Here is a 23,581-nt window from a genome sequence, read left to right as displayed (position 1 = left end):
GTTTGTTATAAGGCTTTTCATGCCTTCAATCTCAAAAGAACAACTTCCTTTGTTAGTTGATAAATCATGTGTTTGTGCATCCTAACAATTATGACAGTTTTCCTCTCCTCCCTTTTTTTTTTAACAACTTGTGTTGACGTTTGAGCAAAATATCAGGGAAACAGAAGCAGAACAAAGAGGCTCCATGATGATAAGCATTAGGCCTGCTGAAGTGCCCAAAAGCAAGACACTGGATCCCTCTCAGCTGCAGGGTCACGTCAGTGCACTCTGCCCTGATGAAGAAGATTAAAGCTTAAAAAAAATCTGCCTTCGGGCTGACCAGTGAACACAGAGCTGAACCCTTGCAATGTTTGAGACCTCTTTGCTGGACAACCCAGAAAATCTGGTCTCTTCTTATCAGCTCAAGCTTGAACAATTGTACAGGGAACACTGGGGGTCTGCCAAGTGGACCCCCCCCCCCCCCCCCCCCCTCTGTTTCTGACCCCCCTCTGAGACTCTCTGCTCTCCAGCAGGTGAGATCAGGCCCACACTCTCAAAGCTAGATCTGAGAAAAGCTTCTCTGTTGAGGTTTCTCGTCCTACTTTAGACTGTCAATTGTATTTATGCTTTATGAGGATTTCTCATGCATGAAGCACAAAGCCGTCAGAGCCGCAGCCACCAAACAGTCACGGTAAAAAGGTTGTGTTTGTGATGAGGAAAAAAAAATCAACAACAGAACATACAACTGTCCGCTTTTGTCCTACTAAAGAGAGTGTACGATGGAATGCAGGCATTTTTCTGGTCTTAGTGTCGGAGTTGTCGGAAAACTTGCAAATGACCTTAAAGTGATGTCTCAGTCTTTTTTGATTAGTTGGACATTTGATGCATTGCTGCAGAGAAACAGCTCTGGCTGTGAGAAGACAGTATGCTGCCTGCTTGTCTCTTTGAACCTGATCGCCTGTGAGTGACAGAAGTTAGGTCATGTTCTTCTATATTTGGACTCATAGGACAAAGTGAGTGCATCTTACAACAGAGAAGACTGCCAAGAAAATGTTTGAAAAAAAGGAAGGGCAAGGTTTATCCATTTTTTAAAAACCATTCATTTGTTATTAGTTGTGGAATCCTCGGATTCAGGAACTCAATGAGGTTACTGAACCAGCAGGAATCGATTTACCTTGAGTTTACAGACACTTAAAAAAAAAAAAAAAAAAAAAACTTTTTAAAATATTTAATTTGGTTCCCCTTGGAAAAACAACCATTATGTTTTCAGTGAGTTGATAAGAATACAACAATGTGCTAGAAGTAAAGAAAGAAAAGAGTTCATTTTACTTATTCTATATAAAAATAATAATACATAAATTAATCAATTAGACTTACATAGCACCAATTAACATAAAGAGCAGATCTTGAATATAGTCTGTTATAGTATTTTCAGAGAACCAACATTTATCCACCATGAGCACAGCTCTTTGCAGCTCTTTGCAACACTTTGCAAAGTAACAGTGGCAAGTCGGACAGAGACCTTGAGCAGAACCAGACTGTTGAACAGCCGCCTGCTGCCACTCTGTTGGGATGCTTATTAAACTAAATACCGAGTTGATTGAACTTCAAGTCAAAAGTAGTAGTATTTGTTTGGCCCAATGATTCCTCTCAGTATTTCAAGAGTACAATCATGTTCTGTATTATTGTTTTTGACCAACAACACCATTTCTGGAAAATTAAGATTCATTTGTATTTCTATTTTTTTCTTTTATTGTAAATTCAGAAATTAAAAAAAAAGTACAGGCTCAGTTTTATTTCAATTAAGAAGTCTTCATTCTACAGAAGAGGATTAGGGCTACTGAAAAGCATTTTTACGGGGTGCTGACTTTTTTTTTAAAATTCTGACTTTAATCTCAGAATTCTGAGGAAAAAGAGTCAGAACCTCAGTGGCCCTAATCCTCTTCCATGTCATTCAATATAACGACATCAAAGTTTGGTCCGGTGATGTCGGGCTGCTACATGAAGTGTATGCGTATACGTTTTCTGTTTTTGTGTGTTGACAGTATTGTTTGTCAACACTGACTGTTTTTTTAAAGAAATAATGCAGAAAACAATGCTCATGGCTACATGAACCATACACATGGTTGAATAGTAGACTGTACCCAAACAATGTTATTTTAAACACTCTATTAGTAATGCCTGAAGCACATGTTTTCAAACAACATAGCTGAGCAGACAATGATCCATAATATAATTTGTTAGCAGAGAATTAAAATGCTAAATATAATTTGCTATTTGTGTTTAATATCAAATATTTAAGAAAGCAGCTTGTGCCATATTATTGTGAATGGGTGTAAAGTATATAATTATTAGTAATATAATTTATTACTGCATCACCCGCAGTATTGATATTTAATATCAGTCAAAATCTACGAAACCCTTTGTTAGTCTGGCTCTATTGGAAATGCCTCACACTTGACCACATTCTTCTCTGGATTTCTGGAATGACAGAGTTCACCTCTGAACATACAAACTAAAAACAGAGATGAAATGCATTTTACAAACAAACGTAGGATTGATATCAGCAATGATTGTCTTAAATATTGGGTTTGATGTTTGGGTAGAGGAAGGGTTATAACTTTTGAGATTAAAGCACCCCAGCTGATGAGACTGGGGTTTATGCATTTATCCATAAAAAAAAAATCACCAGCATGAAAAAAGCACTTGAGGGATGAAACCGGCTTTTTTCTATTTGTCTACCATCTGTTACACCATCCCCAGTGCAAGAAATCTGCATTTATCAGAACATTTGTTAGTCAGATAATAACTTGAGCATGTGGCAATCCTGCCCCATGTGCACATTTCAATAAAAATGGCCTCTTTTTTGTTTCTCTGATTGAACGCCTTCAGCACAGTCAGTGGCATGTTTAAATCATGCACTTGGGTATGAAATCAATAAAATGATTAGTTTTAAAATAAGAATATTTCTGACTGCCCTCTGCCTCACCTCTGCAGCAGTTTAGATCAGACCAGGTTTATTGCAGGCGTTATCTGTTCTTACTAAATCTGAGGGGACATGAGCGCTCATGTCTTCATTAAATGTAAAATGTAGCCATTCTGCAGTTCACTGCACACATATCGTTCCTTTCAGAAGGGTCCAGCACCCGATATGAGCCTGTGTCATATATTCCAGTGAAATCTTTCAGAGGTATCCCATTTCTCATTAAGCAGTAAATGACAAACCGGTCTCTCGGATCACTTCAATTCAGCTGTAAGCGGGTCTGTCCAATGGATTTAAAGCATGCTCTTCTCTCCTAACTGAGGATATTTTTCCAATGGTTTGGTGTGTCGGTCTGAGTTATGGAAATCCTAAACTGCACTCACTGGAAATTGTGGTATATCCAAGGACATAACCATATAAAGTGTTAAATAAATTCTGTAAACCTACCAAGGTGAAATAACCCTTGTGTCTTATCCTTGTCTCCTGATCCCAGAATGGATAAAAGGTGATTAAACAATTCTGAAAATCAAATACAGACAAAAAAAGACAAAAGAATCCTCCAAGCAGGTGCTGTTACCAGGGTTTAGAAAATAGTGAAGTCCAGAATTTCTTCTCTTAATATCGTATTCAAAGCATTTCAGGGCATGCAAAAATGAGACCTTCAAATGCAACCCAAGATATACACCTGACTGACACAAAGACACACATTTACTTTCCAGGTATACAGTGAATGATCCACGGATCTCATGCAGCCCACACATTGAGGGGTGATCTTAACGGAGTAACCAACATTATTCAGAGCTGCTGTTAGATCTCATAGTTGCTGTTAGATCTCATAGCTGTGGTTCTCCAACTTTTTCTTAGAGAATATTTATTTTTAACTATATTGATATAATCATATGAATACTTACAAAAATGCGGCCTTGACAGTAGTAGTGTGTCTGCACTGTTCTAGCCCTGCAGAATTTACTACGTTTATTTGTACAAGTATAGTCTTTGTAAAGCTTATATATAATTTAGTAGGACATTATTTCGTTTTACTTGAATGGCCGGCAAAATTAAAATTCATACATAGCAGCATTGGCAAGAATTTCATTTCTTCATTCATTCATCTATTTTGGTGCAATGCTATGAACATGTCCATTTAATTGATCTCCCATTTTTTAACAAGCTGCAGGAGAGGGGTCCGAGTCCTAAACACTCCATCAACCTGAGTGCTGTCATTAATGACTATTAACTATTTGGGATGAATAGATTTACTAAGAACAGTGGAGACATTCTTTTAGCTTATAAGTTACATGATTGGCGCTGTCAATCATGAACTTATCTGGCATGATCTGAGAACATCATAGCCTCTAGGAGTGATGGGCATCTTTTCAGGGTTTCCGGTTTAAACAGCAGTTGGTGATAAATGATACCGGCCAAGAAGTACTTTTTCCATGCTTGTCAGATCACAAATGATCTTGAGGATCAAGAATGAGTGGAGATAAGGTATCTATGTGCGAAAAGTTAGCTGCATTTTCATGCAGATTTCTGTCAAAGAAAATCATCATTTGATGTCCATAAGGGTTCTGGGATTGTAATATGATGCGTTGTGTTTCACCTCTTTTGCCCCACACAGACTGTTTTCCTGCATAAAGGAAATGCCCACTGACATGCAAATGAATGAACCAGAACAACAGATGCCAACAGATTTCTATGCTCTAGTGTCTCCCTTAGAGATTCCCCCTCAAACTTATACAATGGGTGCTGTTGTCGCTCAGTTGGTAGAACAGGTGCTTCATCTACAGTCTTCAATCCTCGAAGCACTGGTCACAGGTCTGATTCCTGATCAGCAGCCATTTAGTGCAAGTCTTACCCCACTCTCTCTTCCCCACATTTATTTCCTCTCTTCTATCCAATGAAAACAAAATACCCACCAAAAATAATATTAAAGAAAACATTACATTGAACTAGGAGGTTTAATATAAGAATCAATCCATGATAATGGTGCAAAGGAGGATCAGGCAGTTCAGCCTCTAAATGTGTTTAATTCCAGATTTACAGCCATCACATTTAGACAGTTTATCACTCATTGTACTGTGAATATTCAACAGAGTGGTGGAGGAAAAACTCATCCGCCCACCACTGCAGAGACTTCAGTATAAACACCAGCAGCAGCTCTTTAACTGTGCACACAGAGTTGGCAATGTTCCCAGGGAAACTGGTGAGGGATTTCTGTCACAATTACAGTGATTGATACAGGGTTGATTGGTTGTCTCCGCTCTCCTTCTGTCTGCCCAGTGTGAGTGGGAGATAGCATCTGTAGCAGGTATTCTGGTTTTTAGTAATCCAGTGTTTATAAGTCATTTTAGAAGGTCTGCATCTGAAATCTTATTGCATATTTCTCTCCTAGAAGCCATTGGTTGTGTCAATTATGAAAATACAGCTAGAATAATAAGTATGATCTGAGGCTGCTGTTACACCTTCACACACAGCTGGCAGGGAAGTGGGCGTTAATATCGAATAGACTGTTTAAGAAAATGAAAGAACTGGTCAGGCACAAAACCCCGCTCCACATCCAACATCCCAAACAGGGGGAATGGTGCTAATGCTTTTCAAACATCCATCAAGAAGTTCTGACAAAGTATACTGACAACCTTCTCTGGGATCATATTTTGCATGTTGAATTAAGACGCACAACATGTTGCATTGTTGAAGTAGTTCAATGATACAATGGAGACTTAAAGGTACAAGTAGCCCCAAACTAAACACAAATCTGAAAACACAGAATTAGAGCCTGCTAGCTCTCTCTAACAGAATGACTTGTTGGAATTCATACATTTTTGTTGCACCAGTTAACTGATCATTATTTAAAATAACCACTAGAGAAAAAAAAACATTACAATAATCTTCTATTAGGGTGAATCTTCTTTCAATAATTCATATTCCAGAAATAGTCCTTTAAATGAATTTAGTCAACAGTAATATGCAACACGTTACAACCTTTTCACCTCTAAATTTTCAGTAAACCTAACATTATTTACCATCCTGCTCTCTTTAAGCTATACTGATAACTGGCTGTAATGCACTGTGTGTTTGGATCCATGTGAATCTAAATGTGTTACCATACTGTACGTTACAATTTACCATCATCAAACAGTTAATGAGGTTTGCTGCATGGAACCTTTATTTTGTGACATGCTGTCCCATCATTGTGTTCATAGAAGTTGTAAAATTCCAGGCTAGAATGACTGATCTAAGGAAATAGAGTTTTGGCAAATAAATATTTATTTATTTATTCCCCCTATTTTTTTCATGCAATTCAAGTTACCAAAGAAGACATGAAGAAGAAGAGTGTTATCTCTCTGCCAGGCTTCACTGGTGACTCTTTAGTGTCTGAATGGCTGCTCAGTGTATCGAAAACTGAATAATGAGAGAGATGCTTCTCTAGTTCAGTGGGTCTTTAGGAGTATCAGCCCCTTTGAAGGTGATTACATGTTACAAATCGGAGCTGTTCTAGAGGAACAGACATGTTTAGATTTGTCAGCAGTCTGTTGGATTAAAATGGATTTACCTTTAAAAAAAACTAAAGGGAGGGGATGTACATATAATCAGTGGGCAGTTGTACCTTGGAGCTCTTCAGGCTCTTACCCACACTAGTCTGCCAGGTCACCTTCTCACGGGGGTGTGAATATATAACGCAGACTTATAATATTGTATTAAATGTCTATATGCTCAGGCTTATGGAGGGCCTGCTAAATTATAGATGTTAGCAGCTTGAATCTAATGGAGCTGCCTTTATCAACATGTAGGATGGTGTAGGTTTTGCTAATGCTATTGTAGAAATCTCTGAAGTATGGAGCATTGATGATTTTTCTGTTGTGTGGAAGGGCGATGGCTTGAGTTGGGCATAAATACTGTATATCAAAGCTTCTTTCGATTATTCTATCCGGTACCATCTGCAACACTATGCTTGATATGACATATTTCAAACACACTTAATATTGTCCTTAACAGGCCACTGAGGGATGAGGAGTGAATTGGATCAAGTTCAGACGTGTGTTCTTGTCGATGGAACAAATTTAATGTTGAATTCATGTCATCATTTTGGATATGTCGATCCATTTACTCAACTTTTCCAATAATGATGATGTCGATGATATGTGGATTCCACTTATCCAAAACAATTTACAATACAATAGACTCAAATTTACAATACAATAGACTCAAACTAAAGCCGCTGTGCCTTCATTCACAAACCTGGCTCAAATCACCTAGGGCCTGATTTACTAAAGGTTTGCGTGTCTTAAAACGTGTGCAAACTTGATACCACCAGCAAAAAAATGTGCTATCTGATCTACTAACGGCGCGCAGTGAGGATTGCGTCTTTCATATGAGCAAAACAACACGCATTGTCCATTTAGTACGTTTGCCTTAATGCATATGCAATATGGGGCGTTTCTGCCCAAGTGTGCAAAATACTGGGAGGAGAAACTGAACTGAAGTTAGTACACGCATTGCGATTTACCGAGCCTGGCAAAATTTGCGGTGATTGTGACGGTGTCTGTATTTAACACCTTTGAAAAGAACGTGCTAACCCAGGATACCAGCGTTACACACAACATGTTGCTGTTATTGAAGTTAGGAGGAGACATAAACACAATCCAAGAAGGCATACAGATTGCGTTAAGCGTTTGGAATGACAGCAGGAAACACCATGATTTAACTATATATAAAACTATATGAACATTCACAGCCTCTGCATTCTAAAGAATTTCTACATTGACATGTATTTCTTCCTATTTCCCTCATTTCGCAAACATTATATTTTAAACTGGGGATTTCCTTTTTCTCGGGGTGCGCGTTTCTCCCCCAGCTCGTGCCCTCTGCTGCGCTCCTCTACATAATGCGCGCATCTCCTTCCTCTACAGCCCACTGCTGCTACGCTTGGATGGGGGGACCTCACCACTGCTTGTACCCCCAGCTTTGATACCTCTTGCCAGAGAATTTATGTCCGATCAGACACAGCACTGGCCACCTGTCTTGTCTAAACAATGTGCAGAGTGTCGCGCCTGAGCGCCTCAGAGGAGACCTCTCGCACCTTCTGCGCAATGTATGACAATTCATTCAAAAGATGCAGTGAAGAAAAGAGAGGCCCTGTTTAATGGCGAGGTTTTCTTATAAGCCACATTTTATTTTTGTAATATTCAGTTTTATTTGCTGTAACTCGAAAATACTGTACATTTAATGGCTCTTCCACTGATACCTACTTTGCGCTTGCAGTCATCCTGCTTTCCGTCCAAACTCTCCATGACTTAAACCAGTAGAACACGCAAAAACCTAACTTAAATAGTACCGCCTCCACAAGGTTTGCACCTGGTGGTCATTCACACAAATTCTCTTAGTAGATCAAAAACGCCCACCAACCAAATGTGCAATTTGTTGAAACGAACACGCAATTTAGTACTCTTTAATTGGGATCTTAGTAAATCAGGCCCCTAGAGCCTTGTCTTTCTGCCCACCATAAGCCAAGGCTCTACCCACCCGGTGTTCAGTGTTGGAATTACATGCTTAAATCTGCAACCAAAGGTTTCGTGCTGAGAAAAAATACAACCCATTAAAAAATGCATTTTGGCTCTAACAATACTACTTATTTTATTTTTGCAACTATAAAGTCGAACCTCTGTGCCGACATATGGATTACAGTTTACCTCTACTCTTGCAACCTTTTTCTATTTTCACATTTAGTTTTTCTATTTTTAGCTATTAGAAAGTATTTTTGGCTGAATTTAATGTTTAAAAAGACACATTTATATTAAAGTATATTAAAGCCTTTTTGACATTTTTTATTTAAAAATTCAGTACCAGGTGTGGTGAGCATGTCAGTCAGTAAACCCATCTGATAGCACTATTTGTAATCCCGCCAAAATTGGTTTGTTTGTTCTTTAAAATATCTAAACAGCATATTAATTTATTGTGGCTTCCACTTGCAAAAACAATTATGTCAAAATTGTGTGCTGATCATAGATAATAATGGACGAAGCCTGAGTGACGTCACCCATCTTTTACTGCAGGGGCTTTGGAGTCCCATGGATGGTGGTCGCCATACTGGTAATGCTTTCTCAACCTAACTTTCAGTCAATCTATCGACAGGCTGAGAGCTGGAGCTGAGGCGGGTTTCAAGTCTTTTAACAAACAGTTACAGCGTGCCTGCTTGTCAATCAGGTCATTTATGTGCCTTATTATGAATAATGCTTATCCTTCATAAAATCAAAACAGATGAGTTACACAAAAAAACACCCCTGTACAGTGTGCAGATTAAGACATGAGCTTATCAGACATATTGTTTTTTGAACCAGCTGCATGTTATTAAAACATGTCAATTTCTGCTTTTAATGTGAAATGTGAAAAAAGGCAAATATCAGAACATCTATGAATGTAATGAAATATGTGAGAGATATTCTGGTTTCTTTTGAGAACATAGTAGTCTTGTTCTTTCGGATTTCTTTGCCATGCGACAGTTGTGCTCTTGCATTTCCACCTGTTTACAGAACTCCATGTGAATACTAAGTGTGATGTGTAGTGTTTCCTTGTCATAGCCTCATTACACTGTGTTAAATTACAAACCACACAAGAGGCTACTGGGACAGAAGGGAGGAAAAAAAATAAAATATATTTTGTTCATTAAATCCCCACTTGTACTACAATCCCCCCTCCCCTCATGACTTTAATACATGTTGGAGAGGACTGCATCTTGATAAGACTCTTATCATTGTGATCACACTCTCTGTGTCTGAGGGTCCATCTGAGATTCCTGAGTGAGTGTGGGAGACCTCTTAACCCTTGGCTCTTTATAAACCACATAGTCTTATTAGACAGTCTTATCAAAATGCTTGTATTTTTTTCCACCTGCTGCACCCTTTGGTGGCTCTCTATCCTGCTGCCTGATAAATTACAAACTCAAGTCAAAACCATAGCTACATCTGTGGCCACTGGCTCCTATAATGAAGCACAACCATCTGGAGCACGGGTACACACACAGAGTGTATATTGCACTGATGCTGCATTAGGATGCAGAGGGTGCGACTGAATATTGTCTTGGCTAGAACTGCCTGGCGACAGACAGGAAGGCCAGATGACCCATTGATGACTCTTGTGCAAAGCAAACATGCTCCGCCTTTTGTAGAAATCTAATTAAGTGAGAGGGTAGCATTATGAGGGCACACATAATGACTTCTGCCTGCTCCCGTTTTCGTTTAAATGTTTCACTTGCACAGAAAACAATGTTGCAGAAGCAATCTTAACATCAGGTATAGTTTTTGTGGTTTTTTTACTCTGTATTAGGCATGACTGTAAATGTGCTGAAAATGTCTTTTTTGTGCTGTATTGCATCCTTTATGGCTTTGCTCATTAACTTTTCTTATGCATTCCAGCCAAGTAATTTAACTCCCTTTGGTTGTGGAGTAGTTTCTGCAGCCAGACCCCTATTTGTATTTCACCTTTGTCTAGCTGCAATGCAAAGCAATTAATTTATGTAATCATGACTTCTGGGTTTTGCTTTCTGAAACAATTCTGTTTTTTTTTATTTAATTTAGAGTGCTCAGTTTATTTCATCCTGTTATTTAGTGTTCTCTTGTTTCTCCTTTTCTCTCTTTTATAAATAACGACTAGCAGCCGCATTGATCAGATCCAAAAGCAGACTTCATTTTTCAGGATGTGACCTCTGATTTTATAGTTTATGTCTGGACTTATTGATTGTGTTGGTTGTATTAATCTAGCAGAGCAACGTGAAGTACATATATGTTTACTCTGTGGCATCTACTTCAACAAGTCAGCACTTATGAAACAAATCTGCAAACATAGCAAATCAAATAAACGTGAAAGAGGAAATGTGACAGTTTGATTTTGATTACCAGAAGGACAATGAGCTTAAAAAAAATGTCTGCTTTAGTTAAGCTGAAACAGTGAAATACTAATATGACAGAGTCTGCAAAAATTTATTTTACTACATTATTTAAACAGTTGAAATTCAACAGATATACTATTAATGTGCTTTTAGAATCCTCTATTCAGATTCATTTCTTTTTGCCAGCTTTGTTGACTGATAATTCTGTTGTATTTTACTGATATGTTCAAACCCTGATCATAGACTTGTGTACAGTGGCTAATCCAGGGGGTATCCCAGGCAAACCCTTGAAGTCTGATTGGCTACCTCAGGGATAACCCCAAAATCCTAAACTATGTTGGAACCTTTGCTTTGTCAGAGATGGGACTTTTGTTAAAATCAACCACTTGGGCTTCGCTTTCTTTGCATTTTAATGGGGCACATATATAATTTTGTTTACAGAAGAAGCAAGCATGGAAGATTTAAATGTTGCCACTCTGTTGTGATACTTTTAAAGTACAATAAATACATCTTTTAGAGACTTTAATGGAAGTGAAGTAGATATGATTAGATAAGACAGAATGGGTAAATCTATTATCTTGAGCCGTGTGTCCATGTGTGTGCGTGTGTGTGAAACTTGTGTGTGTGTGAAAAATAAACGGAATCTGCCACTTCCTTTGTGATGCTTTATTTACATTTTTTGGAGATTTTGGTGCATCTAAAATAAAATAAAATAAATGTCGACAGTATATTGCAAGATTTATGACCTTAAGACCTTTTATACAGACAAGCACTTCAGGCCATCTTCACAGAATTACCTTCCTTCCAGGATTAATGACACAACTTTCACTTGACATGATCTGCACACACAAAGAAATGTCTCAACAGGGGATGGATTGCAGGGGTTAAAACAAGTGGACAGGGGCACATTTCCTGTGTGTTGCGTAGGCAATTTGGCAACAAATAAATTACACAAGCCCACCTCTTGGTTCTGCTGTCATGGCAGAGTGCTGAAACCATCCATTAGCTCTTCATTACCTGTCAGCCTGTTGCCTCATGTTGACAGGATTTACGCCCCGCGAGACATATCTGCGCTCTGATAGTAGCACCGGCATGCATAGTCATTAGGTATTTCTAGTAAAGGAGAGAGGTGGGGAACAAATGACGACAAGTGCACACACACACACACTCATTTAAAGTCAGACAAAAATGGTAAACAAACTTGTGTTTGCTTTACAGCTTCTCAGCCTGTCAGTGATCGAGACGTTTTTTTTGTGTGTGTAATGGTCGTAGCCCTTGTTCTCGGCGTTTCATTTTTGAGAAAATATGAAAGATTGATGTCTGATCATAATCTTATTATTGTTGCATGAGATGGCTTAGCGGAGGGATTGGGGGCCTGCTTTAATCCGCTTTGTCCCTCATGTTGTCCTTTGAAAGGTTTTGATTAATGACCCTCCAATGTATCCGCTTGTACAAGAAGCTTCAAGCACACCTTCCCCCAGTTGACATATTTGTTAGCTTGCTTGACTGACTTCCTCTTCTCCCATTTAATTCTTCTCTTCCCTGATAAACCTAAGCCAACCAAACAGCCGGGATCCCTGGATGATGATGTGTGTTTTCATTCCCCAAACAGCCAGGAGGCAGTACAGATATTGTCCGTGAGCTCGGAGGCACAAAGTGGAGCAGGCCTGGCTCTGCAGAGATTGCAGCACTTGCTTTAGGCCATGAAGGCAGCATGACATTATGCAGACTGTAGCATGCATTATGCTCATGTATTATGACCTTTTTTCCCCTTAGCATTACATTATGAAGAGAATGAGAATGTATCGATCATCATGACAGGGCCCCGTGTTCACAGCTTTGAACAGATTCATTAGAAAGCCTGACAGCACAGAGTGGTGTTGTCTTGTGTTCCAGACATCATTTAGGAAGGTTTTGCTTGCTCAAACACTTTTGTAGTTTATTAAACTAGTTTTGTCTTGCAGAAGTCTATTTTTGGATTATATGAATCCACTGTTGCCCCTATCATTAGTGAGCTGGGCCCCCACACATTTCCACCATCCACCTTCTAATCCCCTTCATCCATCAGGCAGTATGACTATAAGGGCTGCATGTTATTAAAACTAAATGAAACCTGCCTCAACCCTCAAAGCGAATGCATTCCCAACACCCATTCAACTTTGAATAGAACCAACAATGTACTGTAATCTTCTCCCTGAAATAAATAAACTCCAAGTGTAAACAAAGACAGGAAGTCTGCCTTGTCCTTCTTCTTTCAAACATTGTATCATCTTACAATTACAACTTTGCCAAAAATGTCCCCAACCTGTTCCTACATTTATATTTTGCTGAATAATAATTGTCATGACTATTTTCAGATGCCCAGAATGTGAATGGCCAAAGCCAGAAGGTTATGATAGTCAATAAAACACAAGTTATCTCAAATAAAAATACTAAGCAGATTTTTTTCCATCAGATTTTGCTGAATAAACATAGAAAATGCCGATGCAAAACAATTCACAACATCAAATATGTAAATCCATTACACTACATTAATTATTTGCACTTCCTAATGCCATCCTAATTAAAGAAACATTTTTTCAGAAGTTTCACCTGCAATATACATACAGTGCCATCTTTGGTATTTTGTCCTCACGGTGATGTCATTTTTTGGTGTATCTTTGAATGTGTCATACCCCTAAAATCTTTAACACCTTAAGATTGCATACGTTTTCATGTAATGTTCTAGCTAACATGATTTTTTTAGGTGATGAATAAAACAGGACCATGAAAGCAGCAACTTGTATTAGTTTCCTGCCAGGCTCTGCTTTTTGCAAATGATCAACCTTGTTCCAGATGTTTGGTGAAGATGTCACCATAAACAAACGTACACTATTATGATTAACAAAACAGGATCCTTGGCTTTCCTGCTGCAAAGAAAAAGAGTACTGGCTGTAGCTATTGTTGATTTTAATTAATTCAAACAATAGCCAGAAACGATCCATCATTTGAAAAGGGTTCAGTCCACGCTGTGGAAAAAAACAGAATAAACTTCCTTAAAAAAAACTCCAACAACCTCCAGACTTAAGGGAATCATGAGCCCAAAAGAAAGAGAAACTGAAATGTCTTCATTTTTAGAGCAACAACACCAACTTCTGAAAAACCAACGGCTCCGTCTAGTAACAAAGCTGTGGGTACGCCCACTCCAGTCTTGAGGCCAACACACTGAACCTCAGGGCATGATGCATTCACTCTGAAGGTCTCATATTATCAAAAACTGTGGTTCTATATTTTCCTGTTCGATATCAAACAGTGGTAGAGAGAGAATATGTAATCCTTGAAAGTAAAGTCTAAATTCATTAGGGTCCAGCGTATCAACAGAAAAAGGAAGGGATTAAGTGGTATAAATCCTCCAAGAATAAAGAAAACATGAAGGCACAAGGTCCAAATGTTCAAAGAAAATGTAGGGAAAGAATTTTCTTTGTCAGATTATTATCTCGAATGTTTTTATCTGACGAAAACTTGCTACCACATTTGCCTTTCTGCTATGACTGATTCCTCCCGTTTTATGATCGCAATATTAAGCTTAATATTAAACTCAATTTCTTTGACACAACAGTATGTTGTTAGCCTTGATTCCTTTCATTTATTTGTCGTGTTCCACCCTCATGCTGGATCATCCTTCAAACAGGATGATGTGTGAAGGATGCAGCTTAATGGCTCGCATTGAAACCATGGCCTCAATCTGTGGTTTCTTTTCATTACAGGCTCAGAGGAAAATAAATCTCTGTACTTTGTCTTTCCTTTGTCGTGGGGGGACATGGACAGTTTATGTATGTTGAAGGTTGCTTGGCAAAGTACGGTCATAAAAAAAATGACTCTTAATATGGATAAGGTCTGCCTAGGATGAGGCCCAAGAGTGTTTAACCCTCCTAACAGTATGCAGATGTTTGGACGTCTATTCTTTTTTGCCGAGAGGTGTTTCAGTTCCATGTGAGGAATGTTGCATGGAGCGTGAAATAGTTTCATAAAAGCTTGAGGGAAGAGGTGTGTTAGATTCATAACGGTTTTATATCTGAAATGGAGAGTACTCTCAACCGTGGCTTTTTTCTAATGCCATCTGTTGTTTAGATGCCAAAATGTACGAATCTGCATATCTCCGAACTAATGAGAAAGTAATGGGCCATCACCAAAAGTTCATGAATACGAGCTGTGACATTATGAGGAAGCAGTGACTCGTCTGTGTTTTGTTTCCCATTACACAAATGTCTTTTTCCTTCTCACTGACTGCAGATTCTTTCTCCTCCCAGTCGACTTAGAAATCACCTCTATACCTGCACACAGGTTGTTGTACAGGGGAGGAGTGATGTTTTTATCATCTGTTACCTTGAAATCTCTCTCGATTCACTTGTCTGTCTACAGACTTACTAAGCAGCCGAATGAAGGAATGCGTTGATCTGTTGAAACAAACTTATGTGTATATGCTGATAGCAATTCTTTTCATATTTTTTTATTTTTATTTATTATTATTATTATTATTTTTTACTGTAATGAGGTGACAAAGTGCAAAATATACTTTTTCTTTTTCTTGCTAAGACCTAGCAGTAAGACTGATACTGTCCTGATATTTGAATGCTAAATATGACACTTTAGCTAGTTAGCTTAGATATTGGCACAAAACGTAGAGACAAGGAAACAAATGATATTTGTTGGGGGAGACTGTGATTGACTATTTGCACCTGACATAAAACCCCAATTTCACACACCCAAACCCAGAATTCGCTTCATACTTCCCTTCCTTGAATACATGAGATGAAAAAGCAAGTCTAAGGGTATAGCTTTTGGGGGATTTTGTTGGACAGAGCAATTCTAGCATATTTTCAAAAGTTTACAGTATTTATGTTAAGCTCAAGTCTACCGTCTGCAGCTTTCACCGTATAGAAACAAGATGTTTACATGGATTGATATGAAGGGAAGAACAAAACTGGAGAATTTACTTAATGACTAATGATTTTTTCAAATATCTAGCTAAGAATACTGTATATAACCTGCATGTTTGCATGCAAAACATTAAGCTTTAGCAAGTAAGCTAAGCTAACCCACAGACTGGAAACTGATTAACAGCTAGCCTGGCTCTGCCAATGGGTAATTAAATAAAAATATATCCCTTTCTACAGCTCAGTAATAACCACATGCAAACGACTTAATGAGTAAGATGGAACATAGGATACAGTATGTTTTAAAGGTTCATTTTTGCTGGGTTTTCATTACCTTTGACAAAACAAGGTGAGGTATTTTCCTACAATTACACAAATGTAGACAAAGCTAACTCCTTGCTGGGTGTAGCCAAATATGCAGTATAAACTTTGGAGTGCTTTCAGTCTTAGATGAAACTTTTTGCATTACACTTTAAGGTTTGGAAGTCAAGTTAATTCAAGTCAAGTTAATCTGTTGAAGAAATAGTCTTAAATTGAATGGTAGCATAGTTTTATGAATGAATGTCATCTTTAACTTGAACTGCACTTCTACTACATCACCCCTTATTCCGATGTATAAGGCACAAAATGGGCGTGTGTTCTGACCCTGTTTCCGTTCTCTGTGCAGACGGACTGCTCCAGCGACAGCGAGAGCGAGGACAACTTCATCGTCGTCCCTCCTCGAGACCACCTGGGCCTGGCCATCTTCTCCATGCTCTGCTGTTTCTGGCCTCTGGGGATTGCAGCGTTCTACTTCTCACAGGGGGTGAGAACACGTACACAAATATCTTTATTTATATATAAACAAATGCATTCTGTCTTTCACACATGCTTTTAAATGATGTAGTGGTTCTTCGTCAAGGTCTTACAAAACAGGTGCGTCTTTCCTCCCACCCAAACAAATGATTTTCGATGAATTTACTGGCATGGGAACACACGGATACACTCTCACAGACCCAGCTCTTTGTGTGACTCATCACCGGCAGATTAAGGGCTATCACACATAAAAAAGAACTGACAGCTGACTGTCCTACTGCCAACGCAAGGCCACTTTTTACTGAGCTACCCATCAATAACTCAAGGCCGATCTGTAATGGCTGCTTGATGCCCTGCAAACAGGCTGAGACACCTCTCGGAAGAGTTTTCAAGGAAGTCTAACATCGGAAGTGTTCTGAGATGAGAGACCGACTTTGAACTAGTGGTGTTTTTCAGGGGGATTAAAGATGAACCCAATTACAGGTGTGGCGACAAATTAAAGGTGATGAGCTTTCACACACTTTTAACAGCCTTGTAAGGGCTATGGTCCGGAAGGTATATTATTTGACAATTCTCTAAGTCGTACTACAAAACAATCTCTGAAAAGTCTTTGTTTTGATGACTTTAGCATAGTTTTTCTGCTTAAACTATCTTAAAAGAAGCTGTTTTTCAGGTTTTTTTCCATCTCCCTGCCATTTATCAACAAACACAGCTTTGAATGTTAAATCTAGAACGGTTATTAAAAAGAATCTAATTTGTGTTTTAAAGATTTGATCGTTTTAAAAATGCTACCTGCATGGTTAATCCCTGTATGGGTGAGAGATTGGCATCCAACTCTACAAATTCACAAAATCAAGGCTATTGAAATTAGTATTGCTTTGCCAGAGAAATTGTATTTTGATGTGAAGATAAAAGTGCATGAGTGTAGAAAGAGTAGTTGTATGGTTTTAGAGTGCAATTTGACAGACAGGACAAACGCAATCCTGCTACTTTGAAGCTTTTCCAATATGTTCTCAGCCAAAGAAAATGGCAAACAGCCCTTATTGGCTGTCTAATTGATTCCAGCTGGACTACCTCCCTCTTTTCAATACTGTTAGAAAACATCTCCGGTGGTGGTGTGTCAGTCAAAGAGCAGAAGGGATCGCTATGTGCCCTGCTGCTAATCAATTCTGTCTCTCTTAGAGGCCATGTGTAGCACACACATACAGTACAGGCTATGCAGTGTTTGTATTCAGAGTGCAAGTAAATACACACTGTACACACATATGCAGGAGATTCGTGAGCTTTCCATTTAATCGTCCTGCATTTTGAAATATCAAAAAACATTTAGCCATCTTATCTGTTGGCGTGAGCAGTCCGCAGCAGATTAAGGCAGTCAGTGAATTATCTTGTCAGGAGCTAATTTGATTCTTCCTGGGTAATTATGGGGAAGTGATGGCTGCGTTTAGGGATGGATGACTTTCCTGCCAATCTCCGTCCTTTAGAAGGTACCGTCCAGAAGAGCTGTCAGGAAAAGATATGGTGGGAGTCTGGGATCGCTTCATTTTATGGCTCAATAACCCACTTCACTGGTCTTGGTTTCATTCAGTCGCACAGGGAGCCCTCTGACTAAATGAATTAATTCTGTAGGAGTTAGCATGAGGATAATGTAAATTTTTATTAGAACACAGTTTGGGATTGAATTATCTGTGTTAACTTCCATCCTTCTGCACTGTCCGTAGTAAAAGCAGAGCATAGATATCTGTGCTGAGCTGCAGAGCAAAAATAAAGCCTGATTAAAGATCTTTCTTTTACTATTTGACATTAATACTATTACAGAATGAAAGCTCATTATACTGTAGGAATGCTTCAATTATTTAAAAGCAAATGAAAAAAATAGCAGGAACTATAGAGAGAGAGTTTTGAGAAGCCAAATTTTGAGGGCGAGGGAGTATCACCTAGCATTAGCCATATTCATCTTCACCTTCTAACCTCTGACATTTAAAAAACACACACTTATTCTGTTATTTTTATAGCGCAATTTGCTACCCCATTTAAGTATGTAAATTTAGCCAAATATTAGGGGGATCGGCCAAACAACACATGCAGTATTGGCAATTTATTTTAGGTCATATAGGGATTGTGACGAGGTTGTTATTTTTTGTAAACCTGCCCAAAAAGACAGATTATGTATGAATACTTTTCTGTACTCATGTATGTACCTCAGGCTTACAATCCTCAAAACTTCAGCCCATTATGCTCATCATCTTTTTTTTAGTTGTTAGTCCTCTCTGCCTTTTGTACCCATTCATAATGCGATTAGACAAGAGCAGCAGGACAAGCCAAGGAGAAAAGTTTAGAAATGATCACACGTCAGCGTCGTCACTCACTCCGAGGACATTTTACAAACAAACAGGTTAGCGACTGTAATGGAGTCTGAGGACGGCAGATCAATAGTGTTTTTGTTTAGTCCCACTGGAAGGTCAGTCCTAGTCAAACAGAGAGATGGGTAATAGCTTCCCAAGGAGAGAACACCATGAGTGAGGGCATGAACACACACACACACATACAAACACACCGACAGGCGCACAATTAGCTTCTGCTTTTAATTGCTTATATCCTATTTGCCAAAGTCTACATCTTTAATTCTGTGTAACGTCTTTATGGTAAATCGTGCTTTACAGTGTTAGAATTCAGCATTTACCACCCACCCACACACACACACACGCACGCAAACACACAAAACTGATAATGACTAAAATAGCGTGAGTATCTGGGGAAAATGAGCTTGGAGCATTTGATTGGGAAACAGAATTGAGTTTCAATTATTGCCACTAATAGGGTGAGTGTTTTGTTTTGGAGATGCTGATAAATGTTTCTCTCAGCTCCAAGACATCTGTGCTGGAAAATGCAGAGTTGAGGAGCGGCAAGCGATTCTTTTCACGATTATGCAAATAAGACTCCCCTCAAGTTATCTCACGGCAAACAAGTCATCATAATGGATGGAAATGAATGAGCTAATTATTGTGGAATGGTTTATATATATTTGCACGCGTGTCTGTTTGAAGGGGGTTGAGAGACGGAGAGAGCAAGAGAGAGAGGCGCAGAGATTCGGGGCTTAATGTGTTGTTTATTGCGAAAGAAAAACCTGCTAAGGGGACTGAATTGACTTCCATGAGCACATCCAATAACTCTCCATGCAGCTAAGTCTGAGATGTTATCTTTTTTTCTCTATGACACCACATTTCAATCATTTTGTCAAGGTTGTCGAGATAAAGCCTGAATGCTTCTAACCGTTTCCCTCTCAAGGGAAGTCAAGGAAAAGATCCCCACATTGACGTATATTGTGCATTATACGGAGAACCACATAGGCACACCTTCATCTCTTTAGTGCACATTATGGACTTATTATATTTCATTTCCGTGTTCCTCAGGGAGAGCCATGACGCGCTTTAATTTAATTACTCGTGTGAAAGGGAGAAAAAGACGGCTAAATCAATTACAAATGCTTTGGCAGGAGGAATTAAATAAAAAGCGTGTGTACTTCAGCGCTGTTTCCTGCCAGTGATGAAGAATAAAACTGTCCGCTGTCACATTATGACTCTATTCAGGATATTCTCCTCAGAAGGACCTTGCTAGTGGGAGTAATACATCCTCAAAAGGAGAATGTGTTCTGTCAAGTTTGGAAAGGAAACCTGATTTCCCAGAAGGCCTCCATAATGCTGCTTTTGTTTCAATAATTACTGTATTGACATGGAAGCTGTCTTGATTACAAGTGCTTTGTCTTGATTTACTTCCTGACCTTTTGAGGCATTTGTCTGAAGACTCTTTCTCTTGCAGGCTCTCTTTGTTTCACAGACGTGGTCTTCTAAAAACTTCTCGGTGCTAATCTTGCAAAAATGGAATGACCTTTTCTCTTTTTTCAGTTGTAATTGAAGAAAAAAAATGTTTTTGTTTAGATGTGCTGTGGTTAGAGATGCAGAGGTGTTTTTTCTGGTAAAGAGAAACTATTTAATTGAATTAAAATTGTCCAAATACTAAAAAAAATAAAGAAAAAATAAAACATAGTATATCTGGAGAAGTTAGAATGATACATGCTATAACCATGCATGCATACTTAAATATGAAATACACAATTTATGATTACTGTACACATTAATCCTCAAAACACATTGACAATGTTCTGCTAATTCAACTTGCATACTAAGGCTACACATGGAGCACTACTGACTTTGGGATGACATTAAGGATTATTTCACTTGGGAACACAAGAAATATTTGCTTTAAGAATAATCCGTCTATAATGTATTTATCATCCACCGGTGTCACTTTAAAAAAAATTCCTACACTAATATTTCTTATTTGGACATACACTTGGAAACACAAGCCCTTAAGTATAGAATGACTTTCTTTTAACTCTTGTTCTTTGGATTGATTTGCCCTCTGGTGTCCCAAGTTGCCCAAAATGGATCCACAAATATTTGTACTTTAATTATACATAATTGAACAAAATGATAAAGAACTCAAAAATAAAACATTAGAATGAGGTGCCTTCCACTGTCCATCAAATGAGGGACATAGCTGTGTGCTACAGTTTTATAGGAAAAAGCTCTTACATTTTGTTTCACATGTACTTTTTTTTTATAATGACTTGAAAATGACTTCAGTGACATCCCATGAAGATGATAATAATTGCTATTTGGGTCATCATTCTGGATTTTTCTGTCTGGTGGGGATGATCTGTCTCTGTAGCGCAAATGTGAAGGGGTTATTTTTCATAATACTAGGTACAGGGTATGGCTGAAAAGGTGAGAGTAAATATATATTCATAAACAAAAACATCTGTATAGAAGGCAAAAGGCTGGCACATTTATTTAAAAAGGCTGACCTGTATGTGGTCTGTATTTAACTTTTCTGTTTTTAATATAGACTTTCTTGGGTTACAGACTTGATGTCCCCAGACTCGCTGTTACACTCCTTTGTGATTTAAGCCTTTCTGAAGCACAGAAAACATTAAACATCAGTTTTTATTAGCTGCTCTTCTGGTTCGGGATCGCAATGTCAAATGAGGTAACGTGACGTCTTTCAGCTCCTCAAGGGGAATGTGCTCCAACAGGGAGTTTTGGTCTCAGTGAGTGTTACATTTACCTCAGGCTTTCACTTCAGTTAGCGACACAAAGCACACATTCGAAGAAAGCAGCAGCGAGGCTTGGTACCAGAACCAGCTGGCTCCTCTCAGTGAGGAAGAGTAATAGCTTGACTCCTTGAATCCTCCTCCATTTTTATTCTGTTATGATGACTAAGGTTGGGAATCCAAAAATGGAACCAAATTGAAGCCACTTTTATCCACAGGCCAAGTGCTTGTGAGAAAAGTCAAAGGTTTAGAATTTAAGTGTTGCTTCAGTGTTGGTTTTTCATTCAATACCTCTGTTAGATAGGAAATCCGCTTCTATGCAGATGATGGACCGAACTGCAAGGCATAACCTCAAAAAAACTCAGAGGTATAAAACTGACCTTGAAGCCAGCCTCATCACATTCATATGAATTACACATCAGCTCCTTAATCATTTGAATGAATGCAGCATAATAACGAAGGTCATTAACTCAACAGGACATCCTTAAATGTGCTGGGATGCATTTATGTCATTGTGTAAGAGGTACAATAAATTATAATTCTGACTCAGCAGAATAAGTTGTTTACACCAGTGAGTCTCATTAATTAGAAATAATAGATTCATTTAGGGTGGCATTTGGAGTAAAATGGAAATTACTTTTGGAGCGGGAACAATGGAGATGGCAGAGAGAAAAGCTTATACAACGTTGTTGTAACGTGTAACGTGTACAAGTGCTGTAAAACTTTTTACTGCTGTGTGTGTGTCTTTTCTGCTTCAGTGCTGACCTCTATTCAGCTATAAAAGAAAACAGAAAATCCAAGTCGACATCTCTCTTCCCTTTACCTATTCTCCATTGGCAGGGAAGTTCATTCAACCAGTTGGATAGCTAGAGGATAGACAGCACTAACAGCTCTATAAGCACTCAATATACAAAAGAAAACTCTTACTCAACCACTATTTACTGTCCTGTTTGTCAGCAAATATACAACCAGAAAGTACGAAAGATACAATCACAACTTAAATTCCTGCTTATTTAAATCTTTTTTTAAAAACATACTACATACAATCATTAACTACTTATTTAGTTAGCATCAATAAAAATGAGATATTCTACATCTTTGATGATCAAACAATATTTTCAATCCATTTATAAATGATCTACTAAACTTTGACATGATAAAATGAAAATAAAATAAAATAAAGTGAGTTATTCTTCATTTAGTGTGGGTTGTTCTATGTTCAGAGTGATGTCTGTGTTGTGTAGCTGGTGCAAGTGTGTCTTTGTGCCTCTTTGAAGGATAGACAAGTCTTAGGAGAGCCATCAGAGGAGGAAAACAGCAGGGCAAGAGGGTCATTGACTTAAAGGAGCAAAGAAGGAAAACATGGCGAGTCTCGTCTAGTGGACGAGCTCCATGCGGTCGATGCTTTTATGAGCTTTTTTAAGTTCAGAGAGCTCACATAATAAAGAAACAATATTTTGTTTTTGTGGGCTTTCACTGAGTCAAACCAATCATTTGTAGACTCCATGCAGACAAAGACCTGTTAAAGGGCAAAACTAACTCTTTACAGTGTCAAGACGGATGTTTTATTGAGAAAAGTCTTGTGTAAAATGTACTGCTTTAACTTGCTGTTGATGAATAGGAAACTAGGACTAGACTAAGTGGTTACTCCCTGTGTGGGAAACAAGTGTAATTTAAGCAGAAAGGTTGGCACAGCACCACAGAGGATCTATATGTGCCTATAGAGGGTTGTTAGAATGCACTATAACCTTAAATACACAGTAACTGGGTCAGGCTGAGGGGGGGTTGTTGTCTGAAGAGAGAAAAAAAAAAAACAAAGCAATGAGATAACATGAACGAGCTATGACCTATATAGGTTTTTAAATGTTTAGCTTTAACCTTTAGGCACAGTTCTTTTTGTGATCTCT

General features: G+C 38.4%; 1 protein-coding gene across 1 annotated transcript in view; it reads left to right on the top strand.

Annotated features, from left to right (window-relative positions):
* Positions 1–23,581, top strand: part of syndig1l (synapse differentiation inducing 1-like) — a 40,873-nt gene that overhangs the window by 13,554 nt on the left and 3,738 nt on the right. The window contains exon 3 of the mRNA XM_020632455.3: positions 16,434–16,571. Within this exon, the coding sequence (XP_020488111.2) occupies positions 16,434–16,571 (138 nt within the window). The remainder of the gene's footprint in view (positions 1–16,433; positions 16,572–23,581) is intronic.

This window comes from Labrus bergylta, chromosome 15, assembly GCF_963930695.1.
Source record: "Labrus bergylta chromosome 15, fLabBer1.1, whole genome shotgun sequence".
Lineage (NCBI taxonomy): Eukaryota > Metazoa > Chordata > Actinopteri > Labriformes > Labridae > Labrus > Labrus bergylta.
The sequence above is the reverse complement of the archived record's forward strand: the minus strand, read 5'-3'. Positions and strand labels throughout refer to the sequence as shown.